At 39.8% G+C, this 18,132-nt stretch overlaps 1 protein-coding gene across 3 annotated transcripts in view; it reads left to right on the top strand.

Moving 5' to 3' along the window:
- LOC144494833 (E3 ubiquitin-protein ligase RNF38) overlaps nt 1-13,371 on the top strand; it is a 195,147-nt gene extending 181,776 nt beyond the window's left edge. For 2 of the 3 annotated variants that reach the window (XM_078214235.1, XM_078214237.1), the window contains 3 exons: nt 2,761-2,845; nt 3,902-4,023; nt 13,006-13,371. In XM_078214235.1, coding sequence (XP_078070361.1) covers nt 2,761-2,845; nt 3,902-4,023; nt 13,006-13,219 — 421 coding nt within the window. In that variant the 3' untranslated portion in view covers nt 13,220-13,371. Of the gene's footprint in view, nt 1-2,760; nt 2,846-3,901; nt 4,024-8,285; nt 8,386-13,005 lie in introns of all 3 variants that reach the window. The other variant, XM_078214236.1, reaches the window with a different exon arrangement.
- The last annotated feature ends 4,761 nt before the right edge of the window (nt 13,372-18,132 follow it).

Below are 18,132 nucleotides of genomic sequence, written 5' to 3' on the forward strand. Positions count from 1 at the left end.
ACAGTGGGGGGTCAAGAGAGTTGGTGAGGCAGAGCTGGCTATGGAAACTGTTGCTGTGATTTTTCAGGTACAGAATGTAGATGGGACATAGAAGGGGACCAAGGATAGGCTTTTGAGGAACGCCAAAGGTTTATGGTGCAAGAGTGGGAAGAGGAGCCAGTACAAAGAAAGGAGTGAATAACTTGCAGATGTTTATGCCACAAGTTCGAATAAGATGAGCAGCAACGTGCAACAGATCTCTGTGGAAATGTAAGATTTGTCTAAATACAAATAAACAACAATGATGGACAGGCAAAGAGCAGCTGGTCCACACAGTCATAGTGCCTTTATAATCTTGATTCCTAACCCCTTTCCAGCAGCAATGTAATCTCCTGAGAGAGACAAAAAAAGCAATAAAAGCCTAAATCTGGTCTAAGGAGAACAAAACCTGGAAAGCTCCTCTCCAACTCCCTGAGGCCAACAAAATCAAGTCCATGAAACAACATTGGGTATGATTTATATTATGTAATACTTTGTCTATATGTTGTACACCAAGCCATGAATTGATTGGGCTCTCTTTTTGAAGCATTCAGCAAATCTACAGAGCCAGCAACTTGTTCCGTAGGTCTATAGAAAAATCACTCAGCTAATTCTAGCCTTGTATAACTATGAATGACCCCTGGTCCTCCCTGTCTTGTTTAAATTAAATAGTCTATGGGTGGGATTTTGCAGCCGTACAAGTCGTCAGGATCATCCAGTCCCACCAGTGGACCTTTGACTGGGCTGCTGAATCCCCTGCAGCAGTTCCCGCCGAGATGGGGCTGGAAAATCTGGCCTATTTATATGAATGTTGCTTAGTTCCTTTCATTATTTTAAACACACCAATTACATTTCCCTGCTCTCTGTTTCTTTAAAATATACAAACCAGTTTTAGTTTATTCAGGTAAATTAGGAGTTTTAAATTCTTGTGGGACTCCTCTAAACATATTCCTGAAGCATCAATTTCACCAACCATGGGGACTAAAACTGGATGCAATATCCTAAGTGAGGCCAAAGTGTCTATAAAGCACTCATGAGAACAAAGGAAATATTGGAACTCTGAGTTTGCGTAGTACTAGTGAAGGTAAGTCTGTCATTTAAATTCTAAAATATAGTCAGAATTGTCTCCATAAAATATAATTTTAAATTATAATTGCAAAAAGATCACCAACAGAGCAATTCAGAAAGCATGCAGAGCTTTGATCTTAGGAAACAGGGTTTGAATCCTGACTAGACAGCTGGAATAAAAGTAGTGCTCTCTCTGCTGCCTCATGAGGCCTTACCGGCTGCATAAAGCAGAACTGAACCTTCTTTCTCACAGTATAAAAGTCACAATTATTGACAATTTTAGATTATATTTCTTTTAGTGAATTTTGTGATTCTCTACATGAATATTGAGAGTATTGCAATTGGAACTTTTACCATTTTGGCACAGACTGTGAAACTCAAACACCAAGGTCAAGTATTTATATTCAAAGCAGAACAAAACTTTCTCTTTTCAACAGTGTATCTTAACTCTCAGCTCAGAAGAACACTGGTACATTGCTGCAACAATCTATTTCCAACACCAGCCATTCTTGTGGCTTTTGTGGTTCTGGTTGCCATGTTGTACCATTATACTATGCCTGCAGTCACGTGTTCACATGAACTGATACATTTTGTTTTCTGCTTGTGGGCAAAGCCAAATTTATTATCCAACCTCAGTTGCCTTGTCAAAGTGGTGATGGTGAATGTTATTGAGAATTTACAGCGCGTGGTGTACTCAAGCTACATGTGGACCAGGTTTTCTTGCCTGATGAAAATTTGCGAACAATGATAGCAGTCTACCAATTACCAAATCTTGTATCAATACGTGTTATGTGTAAAAATCACTTGCCCCTCTGGGTGGCAAGGTGGCACAGCGTTTAGCACTGCTGTCTCACAGCGCCAGAGACCAGGGTTCAATTCCGGCCTTGGGTGACTGTATTGAGTTTGCATGTTCTCCCATGTTTACATGGGTTTCCTCCAGGTGGTCCAGTTTCCTTCCACACTCCAAAGATGTGCGGGTTAGGTGGATTGGCCATTCTAAACTGCCCCTTTGTGTCAGGGGAAATTAGTGGGGGTAAATACATGGGATTACGGGGCTAAGGTTTGGGTGGGATTGTTGCCAGTGCATGCTCGATGGGCCAAATGGCCTTCTTTTGCACTGTAGAGATTCTATGATTCCATATGATGCAATCTCTGCCTAGTTATGAATCAGTCCAATTTTTTCTAGAAGACAGAAAACATAGAGATTCAGCACACACCAACTGGCATTGTATTTCAGAGGCTCATTATTCTGTGGGGGAAAGTAAAACCGCCTAATTTATAACTCTTGCATAGTTTAAGCTTGTGCCCCTGGTTCTCTCCAGTCAGTCTAATCAAGCTGAAATAATCTAAAGATCTGAACTCTTGACCTCTGCAGCGCTAGTCCAATACTCTACCCATAATGTTACTCTAGCCTTCTGCACCAAGTGTGTCTTGAGACCAATTGAACCTCCAAGTGAAGATTTGTTTAATGCATTGAGCACCAAGTCCTTTTTATGGTAAAGTTTAAAATATTTCAGTGGATTATTCATAGTGCCCATATTCTAACATTGAATGTTACAAGTATAGATGTTATAAACCGGCAATTTTTGTTTTGTTTTTGCAACCTGCTTGGATGTAAAAGGGAGCTTTTATTAACATCATTTTAAACTCATGACCTGATATTGTTCTTTGCAGATCAATGCTTCCAGTACCACCCACTGTGGGACCAGCTTTTAGTTTGGAATTGGATGTCGAAGATGGTGAAGTGGAAAACTATGAGGTTAGTATAATATGTGAATGCTGAGACCAAGGAAATTTGGAATCTTTTTGGTAAGGTCGGCCCCATGATGTGTGGGTAATGCATTGGGCAGTGTGATAAGTTTTGGATTATGCTACCCATCATAGACATATTTGCCAGAATGGCCTCCTTCTGTGATTCTACAATCAAAACAGAACTTTTTATTACAGGAATGGCAGCTATAAACATTTTCCCAGCAACAGGCTTTTGAATAGAGAGCAGACAAGTGATGCAATGTACAACACAAAAGGTTCCCCCACACACCTGGTCCTGGCCCTGTTTATACCTTGCTGAGGTAGAATTTTGTGGCTCGAGAACAAGGTGCCCACATATTTGTCAATTAAGTATCATGGCCTCTGCATTGAAGACCTTCCAAAAGCCAGCTTTCATTTTTAGTCAACAGAGCAGGACGTTTCATCCTTAATGAATTAATTCAAAAACAACCACAACCTGGACATAATTGAAGTTGGAAGAATTATGTAATTCTGAAAGTTCAGAATTTGATATCTATTTCTGTCGTTGTGATCTGAACAGATTTCTGTTCAAATTCTGTGCTAATAGTGTACAGTAAGTGATCCATGCTACCACCCTCGGTTATTCATATTTCCTGTGAAAGTCTCAAATGATCTTGTTAACTTAGTGTATAACTAGCAAACTAGTGTCATGAAAATTATCTACACATATAGGAATTATGGTTGGAAGTAACTTTTATTTAATATGTGGTGGAAAGGATTATCAGAGTCTCATATTTATTCTCTCAAATAAACGGAGGAAGTATATATGCATCAAGCAGTATAGTTTGCAGAGGTTTAACATTCAGTTAGATTGATTTTATAATGGTTATGGATTTCTGTGCATTGATGTGGAAGGTCGTTTAACCCTTCACTCATCATCATACTTATGCTAAACAGATAGTTAAAACAATTCTCATCAGTTAAACATTCTGTAATTACATCATAATATTGGTTGAGTGCTGAAAGCTAGCAAGAACTTACATGTAATAAATTATTTTTAAAAATGAATATTTTGAATATATAGGCACTTCTTAACCTGGCGGAAAGACTGGGAGAGGCCAAACCACGAGGACTTACAAAAGCAGACATTGAACAACTTCCATCCTATAGGTTTAACCCTAACAACCACCAGTCAGAGCAGACATTGTAAGTATATCTGATTAGAATTTTACAGTAAGATTGGAATGCAGCAAGGGTAAGCATCTTTGATTTTAAAGTGAGCACATTTTTATATTTTGTTGGTGCCCGTGTCATCCATACACCAATATTTCAAAAGCAGGAGAGACCAGGAAACCTATAGCTCTGAGCAATTTGAAAATAAATAGTTTTACAAGCAAAGTCTAACTTTTGTTTTATACCATTGTAAATTTGTTGAACACTATGTGCGAATGTACAAAATAGGAACAGAAATAGACCATTCAGCCCCTTGAGCCTGCTCCGCCATTCAATAAGATCATGACTGGTATGTTGGTGCTTCCAAGTTCTACATTCCCATCTACCCCCAATAACCTTAGATCCTTGTTAGGCAAGGGAATCATTTACCTCCGTTTTGAGAATATTCAATGACTCCACCACTTTCTGAGGCAGAGAGTTCCAAAGTTGCAAAACGTTCTTGAAAGAAAAGAAATTCTAAAAGGGCGCCCCCTAATTTTAAAAGTGTCCCTGAGTTCTGATCTCATCCAGAAGAGGAAACATCCTTTCCGCATCCACATTTTCAAGACCATTCAGGATCTTACATGCCTCAATCAAAACACCTCCCACTCTTCTAAACTCCAGTGGAAACAAGCCCATTCTATTTAACCGTGCCCCATCAGATAACCCACTCATTCCAGATCTCAATCTAGTAAACTTCCTCTGAACAGCCTCCAATTTATTCCTTAAATAAGGAGACCAAAACTACACACAGTGGAGGGGGGAATTTACTGGTCCTGGTCGCTGATTGCAGGAATCCTGATTGCCCGCTGAATCAGGCAGTGGGGCTAAAATCAGGTTTCTGTCTGGGCCTGAGGGCTATTGGGATTCACCTGACTCACCCCGATCGGGTTCCCACCTAAAGTGGGCAGCAATCTGATAATTATGCAAACCTGCTAATTGTAATACAATTGTCAGGTTTGACAGCCCATTCACTGACCCCTCCGCCTTGCACCCGGTCCCCAGCGGGGACAGCACCCGGCGGGCTTTGGTGTTAGTCATCATTAATGTGGACATGGCATGCTGGAGTCCAGGGGAGCACCACTAACTCTTCAGAAAAGAGGGGCCTCCCCCTTCTGCCCCCTCAGCCACCATCACCACTCTAATCACTGGTTTCTCCCCCCCCCCCCCCCCCCCCCACCCACACACACACACACCTCAGGCCCCCTCTTTTCAGGCCCCCTCTCCACAGAACCCCACTCAGGGCCCCACTTCAGGCCGTATGCCTTTGCAGTGCCAATGATGCCATACCCCTGGCATTGACACACTGGCTTGGCTCCTTGGGCCAAGCAGGTACGTCGAGTGGCCATTTGCCCATCTGCCGCTGCCAGGTCCCTCAAGGTCCTGAGGTTGGGTGAGCTTGGGCTGGGGGCAAGGGGTTGACCTTGTCACTCTCCCCTGCGATGGCTGGATTGCCCCTTCTAATCCTGGCAAATCTGAAGATCACCCCTGGCATGGTGATTCCATGCAGCCCTGTGATCAACATCTGCATTCTTGCATGCCAGCTGTGAAAAATGTGAAGTGGCCTGTTCACTTTAACCTCCATGTTCCCTGGTCCCCAGAAGGTCTTTGCTATCACTGCAACACTCCATTCTGCAGCACAGATTTCCCTTTCTTCCTGTCAGAAGCTGCAGGTATGAGCAGGCCCTTTTGAAGTCCTCTGACAGGGAGGAGATGTCAATTTCACCTGGGTGAGGGGGGGTGGAGGTTCCATTCTGCACAGTTATGCACTCAGCTCCAATGTATTCACACAGCTTTGTTTTGAAGTCTTCTAGGCTTCCTCGCAAGCTTGAAACCTTTGAAACTCTCTCTATTCCACTGGATCTCTGTCAATTTGAAAGTGCAGTGCCTTGAAAGAGGTTTCCTTTGAAAGCTTAATAGATTTCTACTCAGCCTCCAGTCAGCTGTGTTTATTTACATTTTCCTTCATGCTCATCTCAAATACCTCCATTGTTCCTTACTGCAACGTTGACATTGACTGCAAGCCTGATTGACAGCTTTGATTTCTTCAAAGGGAATATGTGGAATAAGTGCAGACCACCTTTTCAAAGGCCGCCCCAATCTCAACACCCCCTCCCCAAGAGAGACATTCCCAGATGGAGACCCCTCTGAACCCCCCAGTGTCAATGTTGCACTGCACTCTGGCAGTGACACCCTGGTGCCATGTACTCAGAGGGGGAGCAAGGAGATAAATGGTATTCCCATGTGCCCCTCTGTCACTGCCAGAGGGGCACAGGGGCATACCTTACCAAATACCTTCTGGAAATCCAAGTACAGCACTTCTACAGACTCCCTTTTATCTATAGCACATGTTACTCTTTCAAATAACTCAAATAAATTGGCTAAACATGAAAAAGAAACCTACTGACTCTTCCCGATTACCTTGATTTTGTCCAAGTACCCAGCTATAACCTCCTCAGTGATCAATTCCAGCACCTTCCCCACAACAGACTTAAGCTAACTGGCCTCGAGTTTTCTGTTTTCTGTCTCCCTCCCATCTTGAATAGTGGAGTTATATTTGCAACTTTTCAATCTGATGGAATCTATTGAATTTTGGAAAGTGAACACAATGCATCTACTACCTCATTAGCCAGATCTTTTTAGCTTTTCATCTGGTAAGATGGATGTATTTTTAATGTTGAATAAGCTGTGTTATTCGAAGATAAAGTTTCTACATTTGTCGTTTTTGGTGTTTCGAATAGTGTAGGTTATCGAAACCTTCTGTATTTTTTTAAAGAAACAAATCAACTGTATATTGATATGCAAAATGTAAACTTTAGCTATTACACGTGTGGAAAGGAATTTTGGTTCATCTTTTTTCTAGGCATTGTGTCCATTTTACATAAAGATCAATGTCTTTTTTTGGACTGTACGGGGTACCAGCAAGTGTTTGCTTGTTATTAATGATTTGATAATGTTTCACGTATAGATCAATATATGCTCTCAATATTTGATAATTAGTCGATTGCATAGAAGTAGGTCATTTCATATTGTCAAACCAAATCATTACTCATGCAAACAAGTGGAACGTTCAATTACACATAGGAAGGTAAAACATGTACCAATAAAAGAAGTGAATTTACAAAGGGATAAAGTTTTACAGAGGTCATGAAACACTTGTCCTGTCATGGCTGTACAAACTATGTTTAGCCCTTCGACGAATAAAATGTCAGGTTAACTCATGCCTCCATGAACCAACTGATTTTGTTTATTTTTACATCTGAACATTACAATTGATGAAGACAGTCTATAAAGAATAGATCTTTTTGAATAAGCAAAATCTTCATTACTTCTGATATTTATGGGGAGGATGCAAGGAAAGGCATAAGTGGATGGGAGTTGCAGAGATCCTAAAGAACTTAATAACAGAATCTCCTCATAATTTTTTTCTTTGTTTCCCACTTGGCAGCTGGCTAAATTGGTAGGCTGGCCGACTATCATGATAAACAGCAGCAGGAGACTGCAGCCAAGGACCCTTGTGAACAGTCCCCCGGCAATCAGGAGGAGTTATGGGCAGAGATTGTTGCTTGTTGAGAGCAGGGAAGGGAAAGGCAGGTGCTTGGGAGAAGAGAAGATTGTGCCTTGGGAAGGGTGAAGAGAACAGAGGCACTCTGCCAGAGATCAGGCCTCCAGAAATAGGAGCTGAGCCAATCTGGAGCAGGAGTAAGGCCAGAGATTGGGGCTGGTAGGTTGCAGGAGAAACAAACTGATCTGGAGTGGGGAATGTTGGAGACCAGAGCTTGTATAGGAGGAAAAGACTATCCTGAGAGAGTGAAGGTTTGTGGTCTGGGTAAAGGTAGAAGAGAGGCAATCAGGAATCAGGATTCCTGCAGATTTAACAAAGAGACAGTCAAGAGAACGGAAAACCAGAGATCAGGGCTGGTGGTGGAAGAAGAGAGATAATTAGGAGGGAAGAAGACAAAAGATCAGGGCTCCTTGGGGGCGGAAAAGAAAAAATCATCAAGAAGAAAGGCCAGAAGTTGGAGGGAAGGAAGCAGGTCACAATCAGCAAAGGAAAGACCAATGGCTTTCTTGAAGAGCTGGGAGAGCATTGCTGCTCCTCCTGATCCGTAAGAAGTGCTATAAGAGGCTGCTCCACCTCCTTTTTACTAGCCAAATATCTGCAGTCCACAGTTAGTTGAAAATTCCACACCACTTAATAATCTGATGTCAAAAACTCAATCAGCAATTATCTCCTTTTTCTATATTTTATGCAGATGCGTGGTGTGCATGTGTGATTTTGAGTTAAGGCAATTACTTAGAGTCTTACCCTGCAACCATGAGTTTCATGCCAAGTGTGTCGACAAATGGCTGAAGGTAAAATTAATTTATAATTGTACACTTTGACCAGATATCCATCTCTCACTATGTTTTCATAATTTGTTTTTAGCATTTCTAGTGCAAAAGGCTTGAGATAATATTTGTATTGCATTGATTCTCTTTATTTACTACAGCTTGTGCTATAACAAAACTGCCAATGCTTTGTTTCTGATAGATATATCTGAATTATTCTAACTGTGGCAGTGTTTGTGTTGTAGTTTTCAAAAACTGAAATCCTCAATCAGCAATAATAATAAGCCTTGCTTATTATCATCTGGGACGGCACGGTGGTTAGCACTGCTGCCTCACAGCGCCAGGGACCTGGGTTCGATTCCCGGCTTGGGTCACTGTCTGTGTGGCGTTTGCACGTTCTCCCCGTTTCTGCCGGGTACTGCAGTTTCCCCCCTCAGTCTGAAAGACGTGCTGGTTCGGTGCATTGACCCGAACAGGCACCGGAATGTGGCGACTAGGGAAATTTCACAGTAACTTAATTGCAGTGTTAATGTAAACTTAATGTGACGAATAAATAAACTTTACTTTATCTCAGTAAATCAGAGGCAATAGAGGTTTTCTTTTCCAGTGAATAGATTTTTTTTCTGACAGATAACAAATGTAAAGATTTTCCAGAGCAAAAAGGACCTTTCGGACTAAAAATATTTTAAAATCGTCTCCATTAGTTAGTTGTGGTATTTGACTGAGTGTTTGTGGCAAAAGACATTTTAAATTGGAGAAAATTGCACCAGTGTTTGCATATTCCACTGCTTCCTTTTTTGTTTAAACAGTATAATTGCACAAAAACTGAGATTTAGAAAAATCTCCTGGCTCTTGAGGTGCCTTTCGCATCCTCAGGAGTTTCAAATGATGGAGGAAAAACAAACAGGGTATGTTAATCTGCAGGCATTTTCAGTAATAAAATAAACAACTAGTTGATGGTTAGAATATTGTACTTGAAGATTTTCAAACTTCCTTTCAATTTAAAAGAGTACAGATCTGCAAACTAATTTTTAGCTCTGAAATGCTTTTTTGATATATTTTTACAGTTTTGTAAAGCCAACCAGTTCATCCCTTCAGGGTGAATGGTGTCTGCTCAACGTTTAGTTGTTTTTCACTTTTTAGAATGAGGTGAAATAGGACAGTATATCATTGTTACAAATTGCGAGTCTGCCTTCCACATTATCTTGGGTACAGTGCTGCTGGTCACTCACAAAAGTATCTTGCATTCAAGAGTGTGCCTGTATTGCATAACATTTAATCATATAATAGTATAGCTCAGGAGGTAAAATTGTATTCCATTGCAATCCAAGCTGCATATCAGTAGGGTGGAATTTTATCTTGAGTGGTATCGCAAAGCTGGGCAATAATTTAAAAAGCAGCCCGTTTTACACACAGCAGGCAAAGAAAATTGTGAGTAATAAAATTGGGTGTCAATGCACGATCAGCCAAGATAATTTTGCATATCCCCATATCTTTCACACATACCTCTATATACACTTCTCCGATCATTTCACAGATAGACTGATAAACTGAAGTCATGTGAGCCTAAATAGAATCATTAAATCTCTATTTTACACCTAGCAAGTAAATAGGCAGAGAGTGATCATAATCAAAACTCACTTTGATTTATCTGATTATAGAACCCATCTTAAAAAAAAAGTATATCACACTATCAACAGATCTACTCAACGGAAGCAACCTTCTGTTTCTGAGTTCTGGGCTTGAGTATCTCCCTATTAAGCCAGGCGCCTGCCCCAAAACCTGGCTGACTGACTCTATCACTTTGCTGGGATTTTATTTGTGTGCCCAGCCTTCTAAACATACAAGAACTCCTACAGATATACCCAGCACAGTGTCAAACTAAAAGGCCAGAAAATACAGCACTGAAACTTCACATGCTGCTTTTTCTCTCCGTCATGTCAAATTAGAACATAGAACAGTACAGCACAGAACAGGCCCTTCAGCCCACGATGTTGTGCCGAGCTTTATCTGAAACCAAGATCAAGCTATCCCACTCCCTATCATCCTGGTGTGCTCCATGTGCCCATCCAATAACCGCTTAAATGTTCCTAAAGTGTCTGACTCCACTATCACTGCAGGCAGTCCATTCCACACCCCAACCACTCTCTGCGTAAAGAACCTACCTCTGACATCCTTCCTATATCTCCCACCACGAACCCTATAGTTATGCCCCCTTGTAATAGCTCCATCCACCCGAGGAAACAGTCTTTGAACGTTCACTCTATCTATCCCCTTCATCATTTTATAAACCTCGATTAAGTCTCCCCTCAGCCTCCTCCGCTCCAGAGAGAACAGCCCTAGCTCCCTCAACCTTTCCTCATAAGACCTACCCTCCAAACCAGGCAGCATCCTGGTAAACCTCCTCTGCACTCTTTCCAGCGCTTCCACATCCTTCTTATAGTGAGGTGACCAGAACTGCACACAATATTCCAAATGTGGTCTCACCAAGGTCCTGTACAGTTGCAGCATAACCCCACGGCTCTTAAACTCCAACCCCCTGTTAATAAAAGCTAACACACTATAGGCCTTCTTCACAGCTCTATCCACTTGAGTGGCAACCTTTAGAGATCTGTGGATATGGACCCCAAGATCTCTCTGTTCCTCCACAGTCTTCAGAACCCTACCTTTGACCCTGTAATCCACATTTAAATTAGTCCTACCAAAATGAATCACCTCACATTTATCAGGGTTAAACTCCATTTGCCATTTTTCAGCCCAGCTTTGCATCCTATCTATGTCTCTTTGCAGCCTACAACAGCCCTCCACCTCATTGACACACACAGCATTCTTGCTTGAAGATCTTGATGACATATCGAGAACTCGTACTAATTCTACTTCAGCTTTACTGTGCATAGCAAAGCAAAATGTGCTGTGTATCTATTTCATGAAAAGCCCTGTGTGCAAAAGTTAAAATACAGAGATAACCATCACATTCAGAGCTAGGTGTTAATGGAGTAATTATTAGGCTACAGTCAATTTATGACTTGATATTGGTACCCTGTGTAATTTATGCATTTCTCTCCATGCATCATCAACTCTAAGACATCTGTCCTTGTTGTACCTGTTCCAGTGGCTCCTAATAAAAACATCTCTGAAGAAGATGATGGAAAACAAATACTTCCCTCCCCATTTATTTCCTTCTCCTGGTACATAATAGTTTTGGTGAAATTGGACTGTTGAAGATTTTTGTAAATTCTTTTGTGATTTTTTTTCTAACCACACAAATTATACAATTGTGTTCTATGTAATTGTGCTCTAAGAATTTGACAATTAAGAACATAATTATTTCAATTTTAAAAAAACTAACTGAAGTAATTAATCAGTGTCCTGCAATCTGTTCCAGAATATTTCAAATAAAAGAATAAACTGGGATAACTGAAACATTATAACATTGGACAGTGCATTGTAAATATTTTGGGACAGTTGGAAGAGATAATGTACTATAACTCCCAAGATCCCTAGCATCAGATTTGGGCGGGGGAGGGGGGGGGGGCGGGTGGCGGCAAAGATGTGCTGAGGAACCATTTTTGGACGTTCACAGGTAAGATTTGCACAGCAGTTGCCCAGAAGTATAAACTTCCCAATTGCCCTATACTGGGAAGCATCCAAAAATGTGATTTAAATTGCAAACTAAATCTAACTTCTGGGTAATTATTATACAGAGCTGGTCCCCTCCCCTGTTTACCCATGCACAGGACTCCCCAGAACACCCAAGGGACTCCCCTCACCTCTGACCACCGCCTTATGAGATTCCCCAAGCCCGCATTGAATTCTTCGCCTAAGGCCTGACCAGCCCCAAGGCCCGACCACCTTTCCCCCACCTCCTGAGGTTCAACTCCCTGCTCCCCATCACCCCTCCACCCACCCCCGAGGTTTGACCCTCTCTGTTCCATCCCGCCGACCTCTGTTACCCCCTCCAACCTCCATTACTCCCCACCCACCTGTTTCGACCCCCGACCTCCCTTCTCTTCACTCCCCCGCCCCCCAAACTCCTAAATTCTAATTTCCACCTCTTCCCAATCCCCAAATCCTATCCACTTACCTGAGACACCTTCTCCCTGGCCTGCCAAGAACCTGTAACTGAACTTACCTGGTTATGGCAGTTAGTGCCATTAAAAAAAGATGCTGTGGCCTCTGCACTTTGACGCTGGGCCCCGGGGACTTGCTGCATTACTTGGATCTTGCCCAACCAGAGTCAGTAGGTTGGTCAGGATAACATCGTAAAAAAAGTTGACATAAGTAATTGGGCACTGAGTGGCAATCCACTGCCAGTTGAAGAAATGTTGTGTTTATGATTTGTGCCTTCCGTGTTTATGAAAGAAAATGCTATAATGCTTAATCAGTAGGCTAACCAGTTTATTACACATCATACCCCGATACACAGGCCATTCTACATTAAAGGTGCGAGCCATGCACCATTAATATCCATTTATGTTTTATATAGAGTAGTGATGCAGTTAAGATGAACCCATATAAGATGCTGGTGTTTGGAACAGAACTCTCAGAATTAATCATGGTTGTGATTTTTTTGCATACTTTGAATTTCGTTTCTTCCAAATATATAGATATACGGAACATGATTTTTCTTTTCTTTCCCCTCAGGCGAATCGTACATGTCCAATTTGTCGAGCTGATGCTTCAGAAGTTCACCGTGATTCAGAATGAAACTAGTCTAATAGCACAAATTGGGTGTTCTTTGTTGCATATAAATGAACTATCCATTGAACTTACCTATCGTGGCTTCCAGCCTTCCCTTTACATTAAGGGTCATAATGTGATGCAGTCATTTGACCTCCCTTTGCACTGTGTGATTTAATGACTTATAAAGCTTATATAGTCTTCACATTGAAACAATTATGGGATTGTTATACTAACAGTGTGATTGGAACTCCAAAGATTTTTTTTTTCAGCTTAATTTGTGTGTGCACTAACATTCCCTGGTTTTTGTGTGATCATTCCAGGTGTTGCTGCAGGATTACAATGGATGTGATCTTTTAGCATGTGTGCTTTTTATTTATATATATATATCTATATAACATATATAGATATGTATATATATATATGTATGTAATAAAAGTAGTTAAATCGTTTTAGCAATCTACCTTATAGAGCCTTCAGGTACTGTGAGTGAGAGTGATTGTAAGCGTGCAAGTATTTTAGCCATGTACTTTTTCAGACAAACTTAAGTACTGGCATGCTGTAAGTTGTATGTTTGTAGTCTTAATTATGCTGAAATGTATAGCTGTGTTATTTATACAGTACTAGTACTGTACACTGGTTTCTTTCTTTTTGTTTGCAGTTGCACACTGTATGGTAAGGGTGTAGCAATTATGAATTTTTTTTCAGCCAGTTGCCCCTCAGTATTTTATAATGGCAGATTAGAAAAACATATATTTATAACGCACCTAAAACTAAATGAATAGGGGTGAAAGATTGTGCCGATTTGTAAAACAGTGTATTATTATCCAGAGAACCAAAGCAATGATTGGCTGAAATGCTTTGCTTAGCTGTCCTGTGACAGACAGTGAACGGAGATCATATATAAGCAAAATGACAGAGGTTTGAAAGCTAGGTGTGCTATAAAAATATTATTTATGGCTAAATATTATTGGCCAGTCTAATAATGTGGGACCTCAGGTGTGCAACAAAGTCCTATAAGCACCTTAAAACATAACTTTGGTTGTTGAATTATTTTGCTACCTTGAAAAATTGAATTCTGTTTCATGCTTTGTTCTTAATCTCCATGTCATGCACTATCCTAACACTAAATTCAACTCTTTGTGGCTTTCTTTAAACAATCTGGTTTGAGCACAGCAGTACAAGAAGGCATTCTATCTAAATTTTAAACCAGCCTTCAACTCGGCCTTTCAAAAGTAATATTTCTGATGAAATGTATATTTTCTCCATATAATTTTCAATGTTTGGTTCTTTGCTATTTGGTTCTGTAATATTTTATAATAATTTTCATTGCATTTAGACATTATGGCCCTGATTTTACCAGCACGGCCACCCCGAAATCAGGGCAGGCGAGGCTCGCAGATCGGCATTCCCTGTTGGCCTCAGGCTCAATCTTAGGAGCCTCGGGCGGCCTTGCCGGTAAAAGCAGGGCCAATGTATTTACCTGCATATATCTGCAAATTAGAGACCAAAAATTATTTGCATTTACAGAAGGCCTAATCATAAAATGAAGTACACAGTGTTCTGTTTAAAATTTGTCAGAAAACACGGAGTAGATTTTTTTCTTAGAGCAGTTATTAAAGCAGAGGCCTATTACATGATGATAAGTTCATTAATCAACAGTTTGAAGAGCTCCTTGTAGCAGATATTTGATTCAATTCTAGGCAAACTTTGTAAAGCAAATTACTATTTTTTTAGTATAGCACGTAGGGATTGATTGCTGAAAATAAAAATTTGAGGAAAAGTAGAGGTAATGCAGATTTGCAATGAAGAAAAAATATTTTTTTCCCTCCTCTGAGATTGTAGTTACTCAGTGGTCAACTTTAAATCTGTATTGATGAGCCTTGTAGACTTTTTAACATTTTGCTAGTAAAAATTGAATCCAATATTTGATTGAAGCGGTGATTGCAATCAGTTGGTTTGAAAACTGTCATTATAGGATATAACTTCATGATGTTTGTAATTATTTAATGGTCAAAGCTGCACCAGGTGATTTATTTGTTTTGATTTGGTTTATTGAGATGATTGACCACCTACTACTGCCACATGCCAGGCGTGGCCTCCAACTGCTCGTTCCTTAAATTGGGCACATAACAGGAGCAAATCTTCCACTATCCCACTGAGTTACTTTCCATTTTATAAGCATGATCTTAACAAAAACTGATATTGATTTCAGGCTTTTCACCTCAGTTTTAGTAATAACTAAATATGTATCGTGTCTGTGGACACAAGTTCTCTTCTCTACTCTTTCATTATGGACTAATACTATCAGTATGGTAGTCTTCTTGTTTTGAAGCATGCTATAAAATTGGAGTCATTGGAATTTGACACAGACAGTGAAAAGGAAGACATGGAAGATTTATGTTTTTCATTTTCAACATTCACCAAATGTTACCAACCAGTGTTAATTTTTCACACACTTGCTGCTGATCCTGAGTTGAAGGCTGTTTATCACAAGGTTTATCCAGTGTTTCTAAAAGACTCACACTGAGAAATTTGCCTCAGACATTGAAAATGCAGAAATAGATGCCTAGAAAATCACTGTTTGGTTATTGCGTACATAGTGAGCATTTTTTGTCATGACTTCCTTATCAAGCCTGAATGTGTGTGGCTTCTTGAATGGAAACAAGATGCGTTAAAAAAACATTACTGACGATTTTAAATATTGCACAAAAATTTGTAAACAATAATTAGTGTGACCTGAATTTCAGAATGTTTAATATATTCTGGGTGAATTGTTCTTATTGTTAAATTATTTATGGAACATAACATTTACTAATCATGAAAGAAATTGATGGTGCAAATCTTTTAGAAATACTGGATTGCTACAATGCAACCTATAATTTGTTAGCATTGTAATATGGACATGCATAATTAATTCTGAATTAAGTTATGGGACTTTGTTGAATTCATTTAAAGAAAAGTTATAACATGGATAATGTTATATCTGTTCTTCAAAATATAGTTATGGAATATTGATCGAAAGAGCTTGTATGCTTCTTACAAACTAAATTGAGGTTCGCGCTTTCGGTTATCGGTGATGTACCTCCATTATTGTGACTGTTCTATGTTGCACCAAATAAATCACAACTCACACCTTCCCCATGACACCATGTTGCATTAGAATGACATTTCTAGAATGAATGCATCGTAGAAGGCAGAATGTACACAGGCAATACTTTGTCCCTGCAATACTACTCGCACGTAAAACGTTTCAAAACAGCTGTGAATCAGTTCTTGTGCTTAATGTACTCGAGCTATAATGTTGAGACTGAGATGCATACACACTATTACCTGGATGATAATATTTAAGTTAAGCAGTGCTGCCTATTCTGGTAAATAGACCATGGCTCTTCTTCATGAAAATGTTTATTATCATTGTGTCATTATAATTTAAGAACTCCAATTTGAAAGATGAAATTAAAATGAGGCAGGATTGGAGTTTTATTTTAATTTTGTTTGGGGGAGGAATAGCTGTCATATAACTTAGTTGACGATGTAAATTGGGGCCTGGGAGGAGGGACAGTGACAGTTAGGTCTGGTTATTGGCAAAGTTAATTGTTGCACTCTTAACGCTTAACCACTTTTGAAATGTTTCTTGTGTTGTTTGCATGGAGACTCTAGAGCAGATGTGTGCAGACCTTGCTTTCTGTGGTCAGTGTGTAATAAGCACATGTGCATGTGTATCAAAGCAGTCCGTACTGGCCGTGACTGCTTTTGCCCAACTGGGGCTGTTTGGGTGGAAATGGGGATTCATGCTGAGCTATTACTGCCATGAACTGTAATGCGCATTTATGTATTTAATCCCACAGTCTGTATGATGCAAGAGAAGCAACAACATACAGTAAGATTTGTTGTGTCTTGGCCAACCCCACAAGTATTGGGTTTACCGATTGTGTCCTACTTAACGTTTTGTGTTTTGCATGAGTTTTTGGTGGATAGTTTCAAACCTACGTTAATTGTAAACAAAAATCACTAAGACCTAGTGATACCCCAGGTTCTAGTCACTATTTTGAGATGCCAAGAGTGTTGACACTAGACTGCTAAATTTTAACAATGTTTGCCATACTGATCCACTTTTTTAAAGTTTAGTTCTGAATACAGCATTGTTTGGTGCAATGTGTAAACACTGTCATATTGGATTCTGGGATGCTAGTGTTTCAGCAGCAGTCTAAATTTTGAGGGGAAGCAAATTCTGAAGCACATACAATCTGGGTCATCTTTAGGTCTTAATGGACATTTTAGAGTGGGATTTTTCTTTGGTACATATACAGTTACCTCATTTTGCCACTTAAATGTATTTAAAAATTGCTAATGAATCAGAAAAGAAGCAAATTAATTATATTGTCATCATTTCTGAGTGTTTCATTAAATCATTCACGCATTGTATCATTTAACATGACAAGTAGTTTTCAATGTTGTATTATAAATCTGTAACCAAATCATTTGAAGGCTTGATAAATTTTTAACAAAATTTGTACATTTTTTATGAAAGTTACTAGTAATGCTTTACTAAGTAGTGCAATGAATTTTTATTTTTAATCCCTGTGCCCAATTTTGGAGTTGAGAGGGTTGTTCATTAATAAATGTATGATGTATACTTGCTCAGTTGACTTGTGTTCTTGGCTGGTCAGAATGTTGATCTTCTCATTCAACCATCATTTTCTGTCTTTTATCCCACATGTCTATAGATTTTTCATGTTATTTTCTGCTTACAGAAGATATGAAAACAATGGAAGCTGATAAGGTCCAACAGGTAACAATTCACAACAGTCAAACAATTTAGCTAAGCATCAATAGCACTGATAGAAAATGGAATTATGAAAGAAAAAGAAAAATGTTGACATATAATTGCCGCCAGCATTTGAGGAGAGATAGACAGATTGAGTTTTGAAACTTAACCAGCTCTCATCTCTGCATCCTTGCTGATTCTGTCACTCCTAATTCTGCCAACGATGATGAATCAACTCGTGTAAGCCAGGAGACTTGAACTGTTGACAGGCAGGCAAGCTGGCTTCTGGTGGTTGGCTGCAAACCAAATAATTTCCAGTT

Source organism: Mustelus asterias, chromosome 6 (assembly GCF_964213995.1).
Source record: "Mustelus asterias chromosome 6, sMusAst1.hap1.1, whole genome shotgun sequence".
In the NCBI taxonomy this organism is placed as follows: Eukaryota; Metazoa; Chordata; class Chondrichthyes; order Carcharhiniformes; family Triakidae; genus Mustelus; species Mustelus asterias.